The sequence below is a fragment of the Triticum urartu genome, chromosome 2 (genome assembly GCF_003073215.2).
Source record: "Triticum urartu cultivar G1812 chromosome 2, Tu2.1, whole genome shotgun sequence".
Taxonomy (NCBI): domain Eukaryota; kingdom Viridiplantae; phylum Streptophyta; class Magnoliopsida; order Poales; family Poaceae; genus Triticum; species Triticum urartu.
The window spans coordinates 598,583,838-598,607,168 of NC_053023.1; the positions used below are offsets into that span (position 1 = coordinate 598,583,838).

The 23,331-nt window shown below is 49.0% G+C and overlaps 1 protein-coding gene across 1 annotated transcript; it reads left to right on the forward strand.

Annotated features, from left to right (window-relative positions):
• The first annotated feature begins 1,426 nt into the window (after positions 1-1,426).
• On the forward strand, positions 1,427-2,296 carry LOC125539073 (ferredoxin-thioredoxin reductase, variable chain). The gene has a single exon (XM_048702442.1). It carries the CDS (start codon positions 1,603-1,605, stop codon positions 2,062-2,064), a length of 462 nt encoding a protein of 153 aa, XP_048558399.1. The 5' UTR covers positions 1,427-1,602; the 3' UTR covers positions 2,065-2,296.
• The last annotated feature ends 21,035 nt before the right edge of the window (positions 2,297-23,331 follow it).

Consider the following 23,331-nt stretch of genomic DNA (forward strand, 5'->3'; position numbering starts at 1 on the left):
AGCCCGATGCATATGAACTATAAGTCACAACAAATTTTTAAGAAGTAGAAATTTTAAACGTCAATTTCTTTTCAAAAAATTGTAAATACTTTCTGAAACGTGAATATTTACTAATTTATGAACAAATTTCTGAAAACTCACTCATTTCCTGAAAACGTGAGCACTTTTGGGCTTCTCAAACTTTTCTTGATAAAAGGAGCAAATTTGGAAATGAGAACAATTTTTAAAATTACAAACAATCTTTTAAAATACACATACGTTTTCTGAAAAATAGGAACGAAATTTGAATTCGAAATTATGAAAAGCGTTTTCAAAATGCAAACATTTTTCGAAAATTCCCCGAACATATTTTGAATTTACACACAAAATTTTAAAACATGATCATTTTTTTGAATATATGAACATATTTGGAGAAGCTAGAACATGTTTGAGTCCTCAATATTTTTGAAGTTGTGAACAAAACTGAAAACACAAATTTTTTTTCAAAACACGAACATTTTTCGAAGTTACAAACAATATATTCAAAGCGCACTTTTTATAAATTTCCAAAAATATGAAATTTTTTGAATATGTTAAAATGTTTGGAAAAGCTGGAACATTTTTTTGAAATTAGGGAACATTTCTCGAGCTTATGATTTTTTTAGAAATGAGAACATTTTTTTCAAATGCCTCGAACATATTTTGAGTTTGCGAACATATTTAGAGAACATATTTCTCGAGCTTATGTTAAAATGTTTGTGAACATATTTTGAAAGCAAGAACTTTTTTGAAATTCACGATCATTTTGTGAATTTTTTAACAAAAACATAGAATGCGACGTGAACCTTTGAAAAAACTGAAATTAAAGTTTTTTCATGATTTTCCATACATTTCTAGTAAAATAAGCCAACAAATTTGTAATTCTAAACTTTTTGGAATTTCTGAACAAATTGCAAACCAGGAACGTTTGGAAAAAATAAATCAAATTAAAAGAATAAAAACATTTTTTAAATTCCTGGACATTTGATGAAAAAGGAAAAAATTAAAAGGTAAAGGAAGGAAGATGAAGCAGAAAAAAAAGAAAAAGGAAAGAAAAATAAAAAGTAAACGGAAGAAGGAGAAAGAATGAAAAAAGAAACAGGAAATATGAAAGAAAACGAAAAAGAAACAGAAAATAAAAAAGTGCACGAACCTTGTAGAAGGTTCCCAGAACCGAAAAAACCCGCCCGGGGAAGCTTCCCGAAGGTTCCCAAAACCGGGAACGGTGGATGCGTGTCTCGCTGTAAATGGGCTGGACCATGTTGATCCAATGTGTGCGGTGCATCGACAATACAATTTGACGCAGAATGTGTCAAAAGGAGATTGCCTGAGCGGCACAACCCGCCTGGTCCTGCCACAACCCGCCGTGATGATCAGATGTCCCTTGGAATGTGTAGGGGTCACTAGCGCATAGCTTTTCCTTTTTCATCATCTGACAAACCAACCACACCTCGCGAGAATTTCCACGCCTCTCCCGAATCGCCATCACTTCCTCCACCTTCGGCGCCGCGTATCTCACCTTCACGTGCACACCGCCTGCTCGACGCAATTCCCCGCACGCCCGCGAGCACACCAACCTCCCCGATGGCAACCGCCACCGCCACCGCCGCGGCGTCCCCTTCCACCTCCTCCTCGTTCCTCCTCCGCCGACCCCTCCCTCCAAATCCCACGGCCGCGCGCTGCCTCGCGCCACCGCGGTGCCGCGCGGGCCTCCGCACCGCGCGCCAGGTCGCCGTCAGCAGCGTGTCCCCGTCCCCGTCCCCCGACGTGGCGGACGAGGAGGCCGCGGCGGCGCCCAAGCTCGGCAAGCGCGTGTGCGTCACGGCTCCGGTCCGCGTCTACCACGTCCCCAAGGCGCCGGACCTGGACCTCCGCGGCATGGAAGGTGTGGTCAAACAGTATGTCGGTGTCTGGAAGGGCAAGCGCATCACGGCCAATCGCCCTTTCCGGGTGGAGTTCGAGCTGAAGCTCGACGGACAGGACAAGCCGGTCCGGTTCTTCGCTCACCTCCGGGAGGACGAGTTCGAGTTCGTCAGAGACGAATAGGATCCCTCTGTTTGTCTGTAAAATAATGCGCGCTTGGGGGCGGATGCAGCATATGTACATTAGAGAGGAGACTGAAGAGGGGCGACGAGATGTCAAGTAAGTTGATGTTTGTTTACTTGTCATGTCTCCTGTGCTCCTCACTCTCCTGCCCAGTGCTCAACATCTAAATTTTCAGATGTGAGAGTTGTTCGAGATGATGACGATTATGAACCAAAGCAATTATACTGCTGTATCTGTTGTTGTGTTCAATAGTTTTATCTGTTTACTCTTTCAAGAAAAGATATTGTTCGAGAGGAGTCAGTGGTAATGAGTTAACGATGGATACCGATCTGTCTAAAGGGTGGTAAGTATGTGCTTAATAGGAGCAGAAGATATCATATACTGGTATACTGAATTCAACATGTACTCCTGCACTGAATCATTATTTAAGGGAATATGCAGGCACTATGGAACACTCTGAATCATTCAAAGTATCATGAAAATCACTGAAAATGGATGGTACGCTGCCAATTGAATATGCTAGTTCTACTAAAACTGCCCCCTTAATCCTTTACTTTGGGATCAAGAGCCTTCACCATGTTGATATCTTCTGATGAAGTTTAGTGTGTTGAAATTTTATCTGATTCACTATGTTAATCCATGGGCAGGCATAACTTTATCTGATTTGACTGGAAAATATGTCAAAATTTTCTGCATGCTGAACAAAATTAATTGCTTATTTGAATGCATATTGTAGCTGTTAAAACTGAATATACGGTGATCCCACTTTCTAAGGCACTTTTAGGTTAGCTTTCCAAACCAAAATTATAAAAGAAGCTGTCTTGCTAACAAGATGAAATTGAAGACATTGACAGAAAGCTTTCTGAACAGCGTTGATGAGATATATGCAAATTATTTTCACACGGACCTTCAGGATGGTACCCCGAGCTAGCACAAACATAAAAGAAAAAGGAAAAAATAGTACACACTGTAGGCTCTATTCTTTCTTGATACATGTCGCTCCTTACTGCAATATATATTTTCAGCTTAGTGTTAATAATCTTCCAGAGATTTAAACCTTGTCCAGTTCACGCGCGCAAAGAGTAAATGCTATGATTGTTATGTGCTCAGTCTGAATTTAAGGCCTTCATGTTGTTTAAGCTCTTGTCCTTCCATCCACGGGGGATATCTAGTGCAAACTAGTACGTCATTGCTAACTCCTCATTTGAGTAGTTGATTGTTCATATTTCGAGCGATGTGAGGTAGGAGTTGTTCGCAAAATGTAGCTTTCTGTGACCCTCATATACCTTTTCAAATCCATCCACCCAAATCACATCCGGGTGGGCATATGTAACGATTTGAGTTAACACTCAGAGATGAGTTTGTGATATATGCACTCTCTAGTCCTTACCTATGTATTTCATTCTACTTGCTATATTATCTAAACTCAACATACTGGTAGCATAAGGATTCTGGTTTTTCCCAGGCCTACCATGAGTGTGTTAGTATTGGCCAAGCTCTTGACCAATATATAAGGGTGCTGAAGTTTCTGTTCTGTTAAACAAACCATAATATTTGAGGTTCAGTATCAAATAAGAACTTTGATCTCAAGCCATCAAAGTGTGTGTATTGTGCCTGGCTTCTTGTTTCGTGAATAAACAGTGTGATGTTGGAATCTATGAGTAGGAAATCTTATTGTAAGTTTATCTTGGAAATAGGGCCATGAAGCGACTAGTGCTGATTCTTCACTTTTTGCCTAGGATTTTACAGTTCGACTAAATACCGATCATTTTTAAGAAAGGGGAACAGGCATACATAATGCCCTTGAACTATTCAAGTTATCTAATTATATACTTAACACCTATGCTATCTACCTTGCACTGCTCAGCTGCTGAAACTGAGAAAATAATCCACAGGCCCGAGTCCAACCTGGTATTGCCCCGAGTGACAGTGATTTCGCCTAGTGTGCAGATTTCATGCAATGCAGCACATAGCAATCTGAATTTAACTCCTCTTTTTCTCCATCTCTCTGCTATCCCCCTTTTCAGGTCAACTCCATCTCTTAGCTACTCAAAGCATTACAGTCACAGCCAGCGCTTTGTTCTACCCATCTCCAGTTTAAGTCAACATATAATGCCTTTAATTGTTGCCTTTAATTGTTGCGTCATGCATCGAGATTAATCAGGCCTTGTTTAATTGTGACCGACAGTCCTTGAAAGTTTATCTGGGTTGTGCTTGTGCATTTGTGCTTCAGTTTTCGGATAAACAAATTAGCATTGTGAAGTGGCACTTTACTGCAACAATGTTGATAATGTCAATGTAAGAGTTTTCATAATTTCCTAATCCAGGCCAAGTAAGTGTTACATTTCGGTATGTTTTGCGAATGTAGTTCAATACCCATGCGCTCCTCTTTATTATTCAATCAATCGATTGGTTCAGGCGGCTCTGTCCGACCTGGGAACTAAATTCTCTTCTTCAAGTGTTTGCACTTGAAAATATTTTTTCAGTTTTATTTGTCCATCTTGACAAATGCTTGAATACTGCTTCTACTTCAATGCATGATGTGCTAGGGCATTCGGCGGTTTTGCAATCTTTGCTTTAATGGTACTTGCTCTTTTTGGTGGGGAGAATTGTATTTTTCTTTGACAGGATTTGGTGGGGAGAATCGTACTCATATGTGATGTTGTCTGGATTTGTTTCTTGATGCTTCTATTGTATTAATTCCAGCTTGAGTAAAATGTCGGAAGAGACTTGGTAAAACGTCTTCCTTTGTTTCATCTTTCATGTTGGGTTGTGTGAGTTGCGGTATGAATTATAACCTTTGTACTGCACTCCAATTCTGTATCTATTTAGATGCATATTCTTTAGTGGAAAACAATCTGCGACAGATCTCAACGGAGGTCATTGCTGCTTGATCCGTTGACCTAGCATTCTTCGATTGTTTTTGGCTGATTTAGTTAATCAGATGAGACCTGGTTGACATCGAGCCTTGTAATACTAGCACCAATTTGACCAATTTGAGATCTGCTACCTCTTGCGTTCACCACCTCTCAGACAAAGGGGCAGCGCAGCCCCTCTCGATAATGATAGGCAGCTGGGACGAGGTTAAGGCAAGTTTAACACCATCCTATTCCTAGCACGCCACTGCCTCAGCTAGCTCTGCACCTGCACAGTCAGGGATTTTAGTCCCATGCACACGAGCAGATCAGGCCATTGCAGTCCGTTGATCACCGCATCCCATAAAGCAGCAGTGGTGTCCTCCACAAAACTGGCGCTACTATTTGACTTGACCCATCCAGGGCCTGGCCTGTATCAACATTCGTCTCTGCATCCTCTCATCAGCATCTATCTTCAAAGTCTATATAATGGGATGCTTTCCTTCACAGTCTCCTCTCCAGATCTCCACTTTTGTTGTTCATGAACAGAGGTTGCTTTTTGGCTCTTGGGCTCCTTCATTTTTTTAAACTGATTTTTAAGTTTAACTTTTTATTTGAAACAAACATACACATGCATACGGATGAACTCTCTCCATTCCTAAATATAAGTCTTTGTAGAGATTTCAATATGAACTATATGCAGATGTATATAGACATAGTCTAGAATGTAGATTCACTCATTTTGCTCTGTATGTAGTCCATATTAAAATATCTAAAAAGATTTATATTTAGGAACAGAGGAATACTGCATGTTTGTAAAGTTTAATGGTGAAATACATTTTGGTGTGAGCTACACACACAAAAAAAACATGTATTTCTAGCACATGTATTATTCACTATCCAAATGTATTTCATCATAAAACTTCAGTAGGTCCAGGAAGGAGAGAGAGCTGGCGGCAGGGTCACGGAGGTCCAGGTGCTCGGGCTGCTCCGGGGGGCGCCTTCAGTAGCCGGCGTGGCATGGTGTGGCGCGTCGCCGGAGCTCCCCTGCTTCCCTCGCATGCACACAAGGTGTTCGAGGAAATGCCAAAGAGAGGGATGGAAGAGGAAGAAGGATGATGATGACGTGTGGGTCCCTCTGTCATAGCAGTCAAACCTAACGTAGTTGACTTTCTTGCCACGTCAGCCTTGACGGATGGACCTTGCATGTTGCGTTTAAATCGTCTAAACCAGCCACTATCTGAAAGTGGTCGTTTTTAGTGAAAAATTAAGGTTCAACTGATAGTTTAATCTTAAATGTGATAGTTTTTTGTTAAATACTCTACAATTGTACATACATGTATATTTGTTTTCACATTTTCTTTTAAACATAAAATTTTGATTTCCAATTTTTTAAAAGTTTCAGGCTCTATGGACTATGGAGCCCAGGAGCCAAAATCCTCACTTGTTCGGCAAATCCTATATATAATTAGATAGTTAATCTATATTAAAATATTTTTCTTAACATGTAAATATGCCAACTCAACATAGAACCAAATGTGGGAAATTGCCCTTCTCAGCATAGAACCATGCATGGGGGACTATGCCTGTTGAGTATATGTGTTATGTGCATATTGTGTATCGGGCTCGTCTTCTAGTTTCTTGTATAGTTGAGGTCTGTGACCCACATTTATACATCATATATACGTGCCTATGCACGAGAGCAATACACCGTGCAATCATAATCTCATACATGGTATCAGCTTTCTAGGTTTTTCTCTCGCTTTCGCCGCCGCCGCGCATCTCCTTTGCACCACCGCTGCGCACCTCCCCACACCGGTCGCCGCCACCGCCACCGCCACCCCATCGCCGCCGCTCGCGCGCCCTACGCGTCGGCCGACACTCTCGCCCGATCCCGATCGCATCACCCCGCCACCCGCTAGCATCGCCCGCCCGCGCTGCCCGCTAGCTAGCATCGCCCCGCTCTTTCCGATCAACCGAGCCGCTGCTTCAAGCCCCGAGTGCATCACTTGTGGTGCTGCTGCTCCCGATCGTGACGTGAAGACAGAAGCCAAGTACTACTAGTACTCATTTTTTCAAGATTGGTCTTGCTAGTAGCCTTGCTACTTTTTCACGTGAAGGCAAAGTTGACCATCAGTAATAGCCTTTGAAATATCCAGCCGTGTCGCCAGCCGCCGTCATCGGACCAACGATGGCGTCCGCTGCCGCCTCTGCTGTCCCGCCGCCGGCGCCCTCTGACGTGGCCCCCCACATGCATGTTCTCACATACGAGGCTCTGCCCGCGTACGGGTCTCTCAAGTATTGGTGGTGATCGTCAGCGGGTCAGCACTCGTCCGCTAGGCAGCAGCCAGACAGCGTCCAACATCTGCAGCATCTTTCAGTGAGCCCGCAGGTTTTTCCGGCGGACCATCCGGCCTATCCGACACCGCAGTCATCGCCGGGGCATCATGCATACTACGCGGCTCCGCAGCTATATGGCGAGTACCTACCGCCGTTGCTGAGCGGCGGTTACGGTTTCTCCATGGCATCTTCGTCCCCCTCGCCGGCTCTGCCGCCGGCGCCCTGGGACCCGACTCTCTTCACCGGGCTGCATGCCGCTCCTACGCCGAACAACTACACTGGAGGTGATGATTGGTACGTGGACACCGGTGCCGGCTCACATGTTTGCTCATCCTGGTAACCTTGCCTCCTTCACTCCTGTCTCCACTGATCGCCGCATCATTGTCGGTGACGGTTCCACACTTCCTATCACACATGTTGGACACACTTCTTTTCCTTCCACTTCTACTCCATTATCTTTGTCTAACATACTTGTGTCACCTCATCTTATTAAGAATCGCATTCTCGTTCATTGCTTCACTCGTCAAAATCCCGTTACTGTTGAATTTGACGAGCTTGGTTTTTGTGTCAAAGACGCTCGAACCAGGATGGTACTTCACCGATGTGACAACCCCGACGAGCTCTATCCGGTGCACTCGCCTTCATCCACCACCACCGCACCGGTTGCTCTCTCCGCTGGCGTCGATCTCTGGCACGCTCGCTTGGGTCATCCCAACCCCGTCACACTTCATCATATTCTTAGGAGCTTCAGTTTTAGTTGTAATAAGATCGAGGATCGCACTTGTCATGCATGTCGAGTCGGCAAACATGTTCGCCTGCCGTTTAATAATTCCACCACCATTGCTTCTTTTCCTTTTCAATTGATTCATAGCGATATGTGGACTTCTTCGGTTCCTAGTAACTCGGGCTATTTATACTATCTGGTCATTCTTGATGATTATTCTCATTATGTGTGGACTTTTCCTTTGCGCAGAAAATTGGATGCACTCTCTACCTTGACGGCTTTTCACTCCTATGTCCGCACGCAGTTTGGGCGTCCCATCCTTGCGCTTCAGAAGGACAATGGAAAAGAGTTCGACAACCTCGCTTTCCGCACTTTTTTGTCGCATCACGGCACAGTTTTCCGCCTCACATGTCCGTACACTTCACAGCAGAACGGTCGAGCCGAACGCGCCCTTCGCACTCTGAATGACTGCGTTCGCACGCTCCTGTTTCATGCCAACGTGCCGCCTCGTTTCTGGCCGGACGCACTCGCCACAACATCACTTCTTAACATTAGACCCTGCCGCCCACGGTGGAACTACGCACCTCACCATCTTCTCTTTGGTACGTGTCGTGGTTCTAAGTCTGACAGTAATGTAGGGGGTAAGTATGGAGAGGCAAGATCTTAGCTATGGAGAAGTTGTAAGCACACGAGGTTTACGAGTTCAGGCCCTTCTCAGAGGAAGTAATAGCCCTACGTCTCGGAGCCCGGAGACGGTCGACCGGATTATGCGTGTATGGTTTACAGGGGTGCGAACCCTTTACACTGAGGAGGGGGGTGGCTTATATAGAGTTCGCCGGACCCCTCCGGCCCTCAGTTATGCAGGGTTTTAAATACATTAAGGTCGGGCCTTACTGGTAACGCCCCTAATAAAGTGCTATGATGACCATAAAGGCTACTTAATAACCGACGGTTAGCATGCGGAGTGCCTTTAGGTCTCCTGGCCGTCGAGTGGTTTGGTCTTGGTCGACTGATCGCTTCTTGGTCGAGTGTCTTCGAGTCTGTCGAGTGGAACACCTCCAAGTCGATTGAAAAGTGATTTCTTCTAGAGATGTCCTTGGGTAGGGCAGTTTGGACAGGTCCATGACCCTACCCTAGGTACATAGCTTTGTCATTAGCCCCCGAATGGATCGAGGTTTGAGTGGGGAAGGAGTTGAGAATTTTCCTGACTCATTTTTCATGCCATGAGCATATCTGGTTTTGGATCAATGAACCTGAGTGATGACAGCAACTTCCTTTTCAGTCGCCTTGATCCATTCTTAGCTTTTTGTCGAGTGAGTTTCTTTACTTGAAAGGCTCCGAGTGACGGTGCGGAGGAGATCTTCGGTCTGACAAGTTGTTCTGCTGCCCGCAGATTTCGCGGGATCCGAATTTTGGGAAGCGCGTGGGACGGGGGAGGCCGCAGTAATCGGATGGGATAGAGCGGAGCTGCCTCGATCCCCGTGCCACCTTTTTCGCCACGTATCATGCGCGTGATTGTTACGGGTTTTGACAGGGCCGCCCGGGCCTACCAGTCAGCCACTCGGAAGCGGCCTCATATAAGGCGTCGGACCGGGGTCTCTTCGAACAGTGCGTCCCCATTATCTCTTCTCCTCTTCACGCTCCCTCGCCGCGCTCGCTCTCGCCCCAGCGCCACCGCTCCGTACGCGTTTCGCCGGCGACGATGGGGAAGGAGAAGACGGCGGCTCTAGAGCGAGCGAAGAAGGCGACGGCGAGGTCGAAGGGGAAGGCGACCAGTCGGGGCGGATCCTCCTCGCGAACCGGCCTACCGAAGGGCTGGATCCAGGGCGGCTGGATCCGCTCAACGATCACCTAAGAAGACCTCGACGACCTAGCCGAAGGAGGGCTGATCCCCTATGAATCCGCGCGGCTTCTGGGGAAGGAATCCGAGCCGCAACCTCGGGAGGGTGAGCGCGTTCTCCTTGCCACCCACGTCGACCGTGGATTTTCCTTGCCTCCTCACCCTTTCTTTCGGGGATTTCTGAACTTCTTTGGGGCACAACTCCACCACTTCACTCCCAACACAATCGTTTATCTCGCCGCTTTTGTTTCTTTGTGTGAGAATTTCCTGGGTTGTCGGCCTCACTGGGGCCTTTTCAAGCATATTTTCACTTGTCGCTCCCAGACGGTGAAAAAAGCTAATCCGAGTGACGAGAGGACTCAAGTGATTCAGATGTGTGGGGGTCTTGGTGTCCAGATGAGAGGGAAAAGCTCCTTTCCGGCCATGATTCTTCCCGACTCAGTTCACGGATGGCAGTCGACCTGGTTTTACTGCAAAGACCAGTCGACGCCAGGGCAGTCGACTGGCCTCCCTCCTTTCACCATGGACCGAGTGAGGAAACCCTCCCCTTTGAAGGTGCTCCCAGAGGAGAAGGCGCAGGTGAGGGTGCTGGTAGAGTGAGTGGTCCAGCTTATATGGATCTCTTGGAGGTTTTCCTTCAGTGGCGCATCCAGCCTCTTCAAGCCCGAGACCATCCGATGTGGATGTATTCGGGTCTTGAAGACTCCACTCGGATTCACCCGGAGGAGGCTGATGACGACACACTGGAGAAGTGGCTGTCGGGCATGACCAGGAACAAGGACAACCCCAGGGGAGCCAGGAGAGTTCCTCCATTCGACCAGTCTCATGTACCAGAGAAGGTCCGATTCTGAGCTTTTGTTTGTAATCTGAATTCACTCGCGCAGTTGCCTATACTGAGTCGACTGACTTTGTTCTTCCTGCTTTCTTTCAGGCCATTATTGAAATGTATTGAATGCCCAACGGGGAGCAAGAGCAGGACCCGGAAGGAGAGGCGAGCGGCGGCGACAGTGGAGAATGGGATTCTGACGGTGGAGGAGACGAAGAAAGCGATGATCCAAGTGAGGAAGAAGAAGTCGAGTCGCCTCCTCGCAGGGAGAGGCGGTCCAAACTTGACCAAGAACGACCGAGCACCCGTGAAAAGGCGATTGCTCAAGCTGGTCAGTCTTCAAAGCGTCCTCGGACCTCTTCGCCAACTCCGACTGAAAAAGCGTCAAAGCATCCCAAAGTCGCAGAGCCGAAGCTTCGGAAGGCGTTGCCGAAGATTAAGATTGACATCCCCATCGCTTCCGCGTGAGTGTCTCCCTTCATATTTACTCGACGCCCTATGCTGTTTGTTTTTCTTGTTTTAACCGGACGAACTTTGGAACTGTCAGCGCTGCTACTTCCGGGACCTCAGCATACAGGGACGATGATGAGGTGATGGAGGATGCGGTCACTTCTAATCTGGGTATGATTTCTGCCATACTGTCTTTATTTTGGTCGATTCAACTGCAATGTGTACCATTGGGTGATGTGATTTTGTCGATTGAACTTTGAACAGCCCCTAACATTATTGACCTCCCTGATGATGATGATGAAGAGCCCGAGAGGCCTTTGACGAGGAAAAATAGGCAAGCTCCTGCGAGCGAGGTGCCACAATCGACGCCGAGGGCGGAGCCAGTCGTTCAGGACGCTGGCGATGCCAATCGGGGTTCTGTTACCTTCGCCGTGCCATTGTCGAGTGCCTTGCCTTCCTCGTCGACTGCTCAGGCCCCTGTCGACCCGCCTTCAGTTTTTGCGACCCATCATGTCCCAGAGGATGAGGTGAATGCTGCCAGGGAAGCCATACGCCAGGCGGGCATTATGATGGAGAAGATGAAGACGGTGCGGGACGCCAGCCTAGCCGCCTATGATGCCAGCTCGGCTCTCCAGAGCAACGTTCAGGTTAGTTGGTCGCCGCTTGTTCTATTAGGATATGCTATCTGAAGACTCTTTCCGAAAATCTTTGCATCTGTACACCCACTGGGTGCGTCGATTGAATTTTTGAACTAGTGGGGGCACGCTGAGTGCACCCACTGGGTGTAGTCCCCAAGACTACGGTGGACTGCTGGCAGTCGACTGTAGTCTTTGTATTTTGTCGAGTGTAAACCGAACTGGTAGTTTGTCTCTTCCACTCGATCTGGTCGAGTGGGATCAGAACCGGTGGGGGCACGCCAAGTGCACCCACTGGGTGTAGTCCCCGAGACCGCGGTCGACTGCTGACAGTCGACTGTGGTTTGAGTTCTACTTTCTCTCCTTTTTTTACTCCCTGCACTCGACTCCGGCAGGCCGGTCGAGTGGGATCAGAACCGGTGGGGGCACGCAAAGTGCACCCACTGGGTGTAGTCCCCGAGACTATGGTGGACTGCAGGCAGTCGACCGTAGTCTTAGTACTTAATGTCTTTGTTGTTTTTCGCTATAAAATAACTTCTCTCCTCTGATTTCAGAAATCTTGCGATCTTGGAGCTCGCTTTGCTGACTTGGAGAAACAGCAGATTCAACTGAACCTTGACTTGGAGCTGGCCAAGACAGAGCTGCAAAAGGTCAAGGACGGCGCCACTGGTAAGACGAGTTTGTCGACTGGTCTGTCTTGGGCTTGAGTACCCTTCTGCTCTTTCTGAATCAATCATCATTTCTTTGCAGAAAAACTGAGAGAAGCTCTGGTGAAGAAGGATCAGGATTTGGCTGCTGCTCGAAAGGAGGCTGACGACAGGACCGCTCTGGCTGAACAGAAACTGGCTTCGGTCGGCCAGTTGGAAGAAGAGAATACCAAGCTGAAATCTGCTCTGAACGAAGCCAACAAGGAGTGCTCGCGCTGGAAGAAGGAGAACCTCAACCTGTGCGAGAAGATGGAAGGCATCGCTCGCAGGAGGGACGATCTGGAGAGCTATCTGAGGAGCCTTGCCAAGAAGTTGTTCCTCAAGCTTGAAGGTGCACATTTTGTTCCGACTGATTTTTTTTGTGTCGACTCAGCGTATGAAAATTGACTTATCCTTGGATCGTGAATGCAGAGTTTTGCCAGGACTTCGAGGAGGAGACTGGGCGGATCGAACCAGGTTTGGATCCAATCAATTCTCCTGTGAAAGATGAAACTGCCATGAATCTGCTCCGACTGGAATCCCGCATCGACGGTGTCGTGGACTACTTGGCTCGACTGAAGGTCGCCATGTCACGGATCGACCCGGCACTTTGGCCAGAGGCCACGCTCCAAAATGATCTTGAGTCCCTGATGACTCGACTTAACGAAATCCCTGACCGAGTGCAGGAGTGGAAGAAGTCTTCTGCCCGGTGTGGCGCTGATGTGGCTCTGTCTCTGGTTCGCGTCCATTGCAAGGAGGTGCGACAAGATAAGCTGGCAGCAATCAAGGTCGCCAACACCCAGAAGCATGACTTCCGATCTTTTATGAAGACTTTCATCGCTGCAGCCACTCGGATCGCCGACGGCGTCGACTTAGACGAGTTCGTCGAGCTTGCTAGTCCTCCTCCCGCGGAGTGAACAAACTTTTATGCCTCACCTTAAATTTGCCTCAGAATGCCAAGTGGTTTTTGTAACCGTTAAACTCTTTCGGGCTGAATGCCCGAGCACTTCGATTTGTGGTCTGGAACCTTTAGGATTTATCTTAACTTGGTTTATCGTTGAATATCTTCATGAATCCCCTGTCGAGTGAACTCGTTCTTCATTCGAGACAACTTTTGTATTTGTAGCGTAGCTCCGAAGGAGAAGGAAGCAGTCGACCTGCGCCTCGTTGCCCTTGCGGGTCGGCGAAGCTCCTCAAGAGAAGGTGGCAGTAGTCCTGCACCTCGTCGTCCTTGCGGAGTGGGATGGAGCGCACGTTGTATTTGTGGCGAAGCTCCTAAGGAGGAGGCGGCAGTCGACCTGCACCTCGTCGTCCTTGAGGATTGAGATGTGTTTCGTACTTAGGCGAGTACTGGACTGCAGCTAAGCCCCCGAGTGGGAGGTTTGCTCTCCACTCGGTAGGATTTTTCAAACTTAGGCGAGTGCCGGACTGCAGCTAAGTCTCTGAGTGAGAAAACCTAGGCGAGTACTGGACTGTAGCTAAGCCCCCGAGTGGGAGGGTTGCTCTCCACTTGGTAGGATTTTTTTTCAAACTTAGGCGAGTGCCGGACTGCAGCTAAGTCTCCGAGTGAGAAAACTTAGGCGAGTACTGGACTGCAGCTAAGCCCCCGAGTGGGAGGGTTGCTCTCCACTCGGTAGGATTTTTTTCAAACTTAGGCGAGTGCCGGACTGCAGCTAAGTCTCCGAGTGAGAAAACTTAGGCGAGTACTGGACTGCAGCTAAGCCCCCGAGTGGGAGGATTGCTCTCCACTCGGTAGGATTTTTCAAACTTAGGCGAGTGCTGGACTGCAGCTAAGTCTCCGAGTGAGAAAACTTAGGCGAGTACTGGACTGCAGCTAAGCCCCCGAGTGGGAGGATTGCTCTCCACTCGGTAGGATTTTTTCAAACTTAGGCGAGTGCTGGACTACAGCTAAGTCTCCGAGTGAGAAAACTTAGGCGAGTACTGGACTGCAGCTAAGCCCCCGAATGGGAGGATTGCTCTCCACTCGGTAGGATTTTTTCAAACTTAGGCGAGTGCTGGACTGCAGCTAAGTCTCCGAGTGAGAAAACTTAGGCGAGTACTAGACTGCAGCTAAGCCCCCGAGTGGGAGGGTTGCTCTCCACTCGGTAGGATTTTTTCAAACTTAGGCGAGTGCCGGACTGCAGCTAAGTCTCCGAGTGAGAAAACTTAGGCGAGTACTGGACTGTAGCTAAGCCCCCGAGTGGGAGGGTTGCTCCCATTCGGTAGGATTTTTTCAAACTTAGGCGAGTGCCGGACTGCAGCTAAGTCTCCGAGTGAGAGAACTTAGGCGAGTACTGGACTGCAGCTAAGCCCCCCGAGTGGGAGGATTTCTCTCCACTCGGTAGGATTTTTAAATACTTAGGCGAAACGGGTTCGCAGCTAAGCCCCCGAGTGGGAGGCTGGCTCACCACTCGGTAGGAAATTATTTTTACAAACTTAGGCGGATTCGCAGCTAAGCCACCCACTGGGGGATTTCTTACGCAAACAAAAAACAATAACAATCATTGGGAAAATTATAACGCTCTTGTCTTTGATAAATAAACTACAGGAGTTTTTTCTTATTACATCTCATCCGAGTGAGAATTCAAGTATAAAAGGGGCGGAGTAGCTCCGCATTCCAGGCTCGTGGCTCATCAATCTAGCGATCGACATTGTAGAGGTGGTACGCTCCATTGTGGAGGACTCTGGTGACTATGAAGGGGCCTTCCCAAGTAGGAGCGAGTTTGTGTGGTTTTTGCTGATCCACGCGGAGGACTAAGTCTCCTTCTTGGAAGGCTCGACTCTTCACATTTCTGGCATGGAATCGACGCAAGTCTTGCTGATAGATGGTCGATCGGATCATGGCCATTTCTCTTTCTTCTTCCAGGAGGTCGACTGCGTCCTGCCGGGCTTGTTCTGCTTCTTCTTCAGAGTAGAGCTCGACTCGAGGGGCGTTGTGAAGCATGTCACTCGGCAAGACTGCTTCGGCTCCGTAGACCAGAAAGAATGGGGTTCTTCCGGTCGATCGGTTCGGGGTCGTCCTCAATCCCCAAAGAACTGATGGAAGCTCGTCGACCCATGCACCTGCTGCGTGCTTGAGATCGCGCATCAATCGAGGTTTCAGTCCTTTGAGAATTAGGCCGTTTGCTCTTTCCGCCTGTCCATTCGACTGAGGGTGAGCGACCGAAGCATAGTCGACTCGTGTGCCCTGAGAGGCGCAAAAGGCCCTGAATTTGTCGGAAATCGAAGTTTGACCCATTGTCAGTGATGATGCTATGTGGAACTCCATATCTGAATATCAACTCTCTGATGAAACTGATAGCAGTGCATGCATCAAGATTCTTGATAGGCTTAGCTTCAATCCATTTGGTGAACTTGTCGACTGCTACTAGCACATGAGTGAAGCCGCTCCTGCCCGTTTTCAGTGGTCCAACCATGTCCAGCCCCCAAACAGCGAAGGGCCAGACAAGTGGAATAGTTTTCAGAGCTAACGCGGGCTTGTGCAACATATTGGAGTAATACTGACATCCTTCACATTTGTCGACTATCTCTTTTTCCATTTCATTGGCCTTTCGCCAGTAAAATCCCGCTCGGTATGCTTTAGCCACAATGGTTCGAGAGGACGCATGATGACCATAGGTCCCCGAGTGGATATCGTCAAGGATCATCTGACCTTCTTCTAGTGTTATACACTTCTGACTGACTCCAGTCGCGCTTTCTCTATACAACTGTCCCTTTATGACTGTAAAGGCCTTGGATCGACGGACGATCTGTCGGGCCTCTTCTTCGTCCTCTGGGAGTTATTTCCTTAGGATGTACGCGATGTACGGTACTGTCCAGTCGGGAGTGATGACCAAGACTTCCATGGTCAGGTCGACCACAACTGGAACTTCAACTTCAGTCGGATCCGTGACACTTTTTGGCTGCGGGGCCTCTTCAGTGAAGGGATCCTCCCGAACTGATGGTGTGTGGATGTGTTCCAAAAACACATTGCTGGGAATGGCTTCTCTTTTGGAACCTATTTTTGCCAAATCATCAGCTGCTTGATTTTTCAGTCGGGGTATGTGATGAAGCTCTAACCCCTCGAATTTCTTCTCCAGCTTTCTCACTGCATTGCAATAACCAGTCATGGCTGGACTTCTGACGTCCCATTCCTTCATCACCTAATTAACCACCAAATCTGAGTCGCCATAGACCATGAGGCGTCGGACGCTGAGTGAAATGGCCATGCGCAACCCATATAAAAGTGCTTCATATTCCGCCTCGTTATTGGAGGAATCAAAGTGGATTTGAAGAACATATCTGAGCTTATCTCCTCGGGGGGAGACCAACACCACCTCGGCACCGGAACCATTCAGCATTTTGGAACCATCGAAGAACATGGTCCAATGCTCCGAGTGAACCTGAGTCGGCAGTTGCTGTTCAATCCACTCGGCGACAAAATCTGCTATTGCCTGGGACTTGATAGCTTTCTTTGCCTCGAACTTGATATCTAGACGAAGGAGTTCAATCAACCATTTTGCCACTCGACCAGTTGCATCTCTGTTGTGCAGGATCTCTGATAATGGAGCGTCGCTGACGACTGTAATGGAATGATCAGAGAAGTAGTGAGCAACTTTCTTTGTGGTCATATAAATCCCATATACAACCTTCTGATAATGAGGATATCTTTGCTTCGACGGGGTCAAAACTTCAGAAATATAATATACTGGGCGCTGAACTTTGAAGGCTTTTCCTTCTTCTTCCCGCTCGACCGTAAGTACCGTACTGACGACTTGTCCCGTGGCTGCGATGTAAAGCAGCAAAGGCTCCTTGTTGATCGGGGCAGCAAGCACCGGCTGGGTGGAGAGCAGAGCTTTGAGCTCTGCAAACGCTGCATCAGCTTCGGGAGTCCACTCGAACTTGTCGGACTTCTTCATCAATCGGTAAAGAGGCAATGCCTTTTCACCGATACGAGATATGAATCGACTTAAAGCGGCCAAGCAACCAGTAAGCTTCTGGACGTCGTGCACTGGCACATGACTTTTCATTCGGAGTATAGTACCGACCTTTTCTGGATTGGCGTCGATTCCCTGTTCGGAAACGAGAAAACCGAGTAATTTTCCGCCAGGAACTCCGAATGTGCACTTTGATGGATTAAGCTTGATATCATACCTCCTAAGGTTGGCAAAGGTTTCCGCAAGGTCAGCCAGCAGGTCGGAACCCTTCCGTGACTTGACCACAATGTCATCCATGTACGCTTCCACATTCCGACTGATTTGAGTGAGCAAACACTTCTGAATCATCCTCATGAATGTGGCTCCGGCATTCTTGAGGCCGAACGGCATGGTAATATAACAGAAGCACCCGAATGGAGTGATGAAAGCTGTTTTGATCTCGTCAGGTCCATACAGACGGATCTGATGGTACCCGGAGTAGGCGTCTAAAAAAGACAGTCGCTCACATCCCACAGTCGAGTCGACTATCTGATCGATGCGGGGGAGAGGAAAATGATCTTTCGGGCAGGCCCGATTGATATGTTTAAAGTCAATGCACATGCGAAGTGACATGTCCTTCTTGGGGACCATGACAACGTTGGCGAGCCACTCGGAGTGGTAGATTTCTCGGATGAACTCCGCTGCTAAGAGCCGAGCCACCTCCTCGCCAATAGCCTTTCTCTTCTGGACGGCGGACCGTCGGAGATGTTCCTTGACAGGTTTTACTTTTGAGTCGACTCTTAGGCGGTGCTCAGCCAGCTCCCTGGGAACACCCGGCATGTCAGAAGGCTTCCATGCGAAAATGTCTCAGTTCTCACGGAGGAATTGGATGAGCGCTTCTTCCTATTTGGAGTTGAGTGTTGTTGAGATATGAGTTGGAGCAGCGCTGGGATCGGTCGGGTGGATGTGAGCTGTCTTCGTTTCGCCAGACGACTGAAAAGTTGATTCTGTAGCGGGCTTCTTGGCTCGCAACAAATCACTCGGGTCTGCAGTCTTCTGGTATTCCTGCAGCTCCACCACTGCCATCTGAGCATCAGCGATCTTTGAACCTTTCTGAAAACATTCTTCCGCTTTCTTCCGATTGCCCGTGATAGTGATCACACCTTTGGGGCCAGGCATCTTCAGTTTGAGATACACATAACATGGTCGGGCCATGAAGCGTGCATAAGCCGGCCTGCCCAAAATAGCGTGATAGGCACTCTGGAAGTCTACAACTTCAAACGTCAACTTTTCTTTGCGGTAATTCTTGGAATCACCGAAAACCACATCAAGAGCAATCTGGCCGAGTGATTCAGCCGTCTTCCCAGGAATGACTCCATGGAAACTCATGTTGCTGGTACTGAGTCTGGACATCGGAATGCCCATACCTTTCAACGTCTCAGCATATAATATGTTCAAACCACTGCCACCATCCATCAAGACATTGGTCAGTCGAGTGCCTTCAACAACTGGGTCGACCACCAAAGCTTGCCTCCCAGGGGTGGCGATGTGCGTTGGGTGATCGGACCGGTCGAATGTTATGGCAGTCTGAGACCACTTCAGATAACTGGCTGTCGCCGGAGCAACTATATTCACCTCTCGGTTGATAACTTTCAGTCGACTTTTGCTTTCAACATCAGCAAAAATCATCAGGGTGGAATTGACCTGAGGGTATCCATCGTCACTATCTTCCTTGTCCTCAACTTTGTCCGACTCCTTTTCCTTATCTTTGGGCTGCTTGCCCTGGAACTGCTAGATCAAGAGTCGGCACTGTCGAGTGGTATGTTTTGGGTAAATGAAATTACCCTCTTCATCTTTCTTGGTGTGGACGAGACATGGCAAATCCAACACATCATTTCCATCCTGGTCTTTAATTTTCTTGGGGTTCCAAGGTCCTTTGGGTTTCCCTTTAAACTTTCCTTGGGTTACAGCCAAGGCTTCCCCAGGAGCAGCTGGCTCGGCTTTCCACTTCTGTTTCCGATTGGAATTTCCTCCGGTTTCTTGAGCGACTGACTTGAGCTTGCCACTCCTGAGTCGATCCTCGTCTTCATCATTAGCGTACTTGGTGGCAATCTCCATCATCCGATTCAGAGACATATCTCCGGTCCGACAGAATTTCAGATTCAGTTCTCTGTACTTGACGCCTTTTTTGAAGGCACAGACTGCTTGGTGGTCAGGCAGATTCTCTACCGTGTGATGTAACGTGATCCATCTCTGGATGTAATCCCTCAAAGTTTCATTCGGCTTTTGCACGCAAGACCGCAGTTCAGTCAGCCCTGCCGGTCGCTTGCATGTTCCTTCAAATGTGGTGACAAACACTCGGGCGAGATCTTCCCAAGTGTAAATGCTGCTGGGTGCTAACTGGTTCAGCCATGCTCTGGCCGAGCCCTCCAACATGAGAGGCAGGTGCTTCATGGACACTTCATCATTGCCGCCGCCAATCTGGACGGCCACTCGGTAGTCTTCAAGCCAAGTATCGGGCTTGGACTCACCAGTGAACTTGCTGACTCCAGTCGCCAACCTGAAGTTGGGAGGAATCACAGCGGCCCTAATGGCTCTACTAAAGCACTCTGGCCCCGAAACATGTGCTCTACTGCTGGTAGGTGCATCTCTGTCGTGACCTTCTCGGTGAGCTCTGTTCCTGTCGACCAAACCTTGAACGAGAATGGATCTCGCATCAAAGCCTGGCTCCCTGGAGTCGACTGAAATCCTTCTCCCAACACTACGAGGACGCCTATCATCCTGCTGTCGAGGCGCATACGACCCGCTCCTCGGGGGAGGGGTGGGCACTCGACGTCGATCATCACGATCGAATCGGTGATCATATTGCTCACGGTTCCCGTACTGATTACGCCGATCCCCACGTCCCTCATGCCTCGGGGGCGATCTTGGGCTATGAGCTGACTGGACTATGTCTGCAGCAACGGATCTGCTGTGAATCCTGTTCCACCACTGAGAAACAGCGGAATTCTGGTCTCCTGCTGCCCGGAGTAACGCTCTAATCTGCAGCAAGCCTCTGCCAGCCTTCGACTGGGAAGGCTGAATCGACTCTGCTATACGGGCTGCAGCCGCTAAATTCTGAATCGGAGTTCGATATACCTGCGGGGGCAGGAAGAGCTGACGTCGACTGGATTCGGGAATCCATTGTCGCGCACGCTCGTCGAGTGCTCGCTGGAGGTTCTCCAGTCGAGTGCGCTCGTCCAAGTTTGCCAGGCGCGCGTCCTCCAAGGCACGATCCTCGGGGGTTTCTCCGACGATAGGAGTGTGCAGCGCATCCATGTTCCGGCGACGAAGTTCTTCTCTCTGCAACGACGTGAGAGGCTCGGGGAGATATTCCTCATGGGGACGCGACGGGTCGCCTCCACCCGCGCCTCCGTCGGTGCGGGGAAAACCGGGAGGACTGGGCGGTCTATCGACCATCAGAACCTCCGCCGCTGGATCACTGTTGTCGCACTCGGAGGCGGTCTCTCTAGAGCCAGTCGACAGATCGAACAGGCCGTAGAGGGATTCGTCGGGCTCGATCGCCGCGACTTGAGGGGTGGCCGACTGGCATGCCACCGCGTGTCTCACCCACCCCTGAAGTCTCGACCGACCGGAGCGCTTGTGCCGGCGGGAAACAGGAAGGGAAGACAGCACAGGAGCCGACCGATAGTGGGTCGACGGTTGCCGCAAAAGGATGCCGCGGACGCACGCGCGAAAGTGCGTCGCCCCGCGGACAGGGAGCGCGTCCACGTCGAGCGGAGCCTCCTGAAGCCAAGCGGAGTCGTCGGCGATGAACGTGAGCGCACCGAGACGGATCTTGCGGCCCTCCACCAAAACTCCGCCGGAAACCATGATGATTCGGATCGGAAAAGATCGCAACTCCTCCAACAAATCGCTAAAACACCTGCCCCAAGGTGGGCGCCAACTGTCGTGGTTCTAAGTCTGACAGTAATGTAGGGGGGTAAGTATGGAGAGGCAAGATCTTAGCTATGGAGAAGTTGTAAGCACACGAGGTTTACGAGTTCAGGCCCTTCTCAGAGGAAGTAATAGCCCTACGTCTCGGAGCCCGGAGGCGGTCGACTGGATTATGCGTGTATGGTTTATTAGGGGCGTTACTGGTAACGCCCCTAATAAAGTGCTATGATGACCATAAAGGCTACTTAATAACCGACCGTTAGCATGCGAAGTGCCTTTAGGTCTCCTGGCCGTCGAGTGGTTTGGTCTTGGTCGAGTGATCGCTTCTTGGTTGAGTGTCTTCGAGTCTGTCGAGTGGAACACCTCCAAGTCGATTGAAAGGTGATTTCTTCTAGAGATGTCCTTGGGTAGGGCAGTTTGGACAGGTCCATGACCCTACCCTAGGTACATAGCTTCGTCAGTATGCCCCCCCCGTCTTATGACGACTTGCGTATTTTTGGGTGCCTTTCCTATCCCAGCACTGCCGACACTGCTTCTCACAAGCTTGCACCTCGATCTATCACTTGCATCTTCATCGGCTACCCCTCCAACTCCAAGGGATATCGGTGCTACGATCCCGTCTCCCACCGTGTGTTCACTTCCCGGCACGTTTATTTTGATGAGCATGTGTTTCTATTTCACCAGGTACCCCCGGCTGTTCCTCCCGCCGCTGGTGATGCGGGCTCCTCGACGCCTCTCCCAGGGCGCTCACGCGTCTCTCTTGGCCCGCCCCTGGCTTTGAGGTGCGCCCCCCCCCCCCGCATGCGGCGCCTCCTACAGTCGCGGCACTGACGCCCCCGATGTTGGCGCACGCGGCTCCTTCGGCGCCCACGGCGCCCCTGGTGCCCCCGATGTTGGCGCCCGTGGCCCCCGCGGCCCCCTCGGCGCCCCCGGCCGGTCCGGTCACCCGCGCCCGTACGGGTGTTTTTCGCCCGAGCTCGCGCTACGCCTCGGATGACTACGTTCATGCGGCGTCCACCTCTGAGCCGTCGCCATTGCCGTCCTCCGTTCGAGGCGCTCTTCGTGACCTCTCTGGATGGCTGCGATGCAAGAGGAGTTTGACGCCCTGTTGCGTGCTACCTCTTGAGCACTGCGTTGGTTTCCCCGAAGAGGAAGGGATGATGCAGCAAAGTAGCGTAAGTATTTCCCTCAGTTTTTGAGAACCAAGGTATCAATCCAGTAGGAGGCTACGCGCGAGTCCCTCGTACCTGCACAAAACAAATAAATCCTCGCAACCAACGCAAATAGGGGTTGTCAATCCCTATAGGGCCACTTACGAGAGTGAGATCTGATAGATATGATAAAGATAATATTTTTGGTATTTTTATGATAAAGATGCAAAGTAAAATAAAGGCAAAGTAAATAACAAAGTAGTAGGAGATCAATATGATAAAGATAGAACCAGGGGCCATAGGTTTCACTAGTGGCTTCTCTCGAAAGAATAAGTATTCTACGGTGGGTGAACAAATTACTGTTGAGCAATTAACAGAATTGAGCATAGTTATGAGAATATCTAGGCATGATCATGTATATAGGCATCACGTCCGAGACAAGTAGACCGACTCTTGCCTGCATCTACTACTATTACTCCACTCATCGACCGCTATCCAGCATGCATCTAGAGTATTAAGTTAAAAACAGAGTAACGCCTTAAGCAAGATGACATGATGTAGAGGGATAGACTCATGCAATATGAAGAAAACCCCATCTTGTTATTCTCGATGGCAACAATACAATACGTGCCTTGCTGCCCTTACTGTCACCGAGAAAGGACACCGCAAGATTGAACCCAAAGCTAAGCACTTCTCCCATTGCAAGAAAGATCAATCTAGTAGGCCAAACCAAACTGATAATTCGAAGAGACTTGCAAAGATAACCAATCATACATAAAAGAATTCAGAGAAGATTCAAATATTATTCATAGATAATCTTGATCATAAACCCACAATTCATCAGTCTCAACAAAACACACCGCAAAAAGAAGATTACATCGAATAGATCTCCACAAGAGAGGGGGAGAACATTGTATTGAGATCCAAAA

What these genes read in the sequence shown, in the direction of transcription:
- LOC125539073 (XM_048702442.1), top strand. Translation starts at nt 1,603, where the DNA reads ATGGCAACCGCCACCGCCACCGCCGCGGCGTCCCCTTCCACCTCCTCC.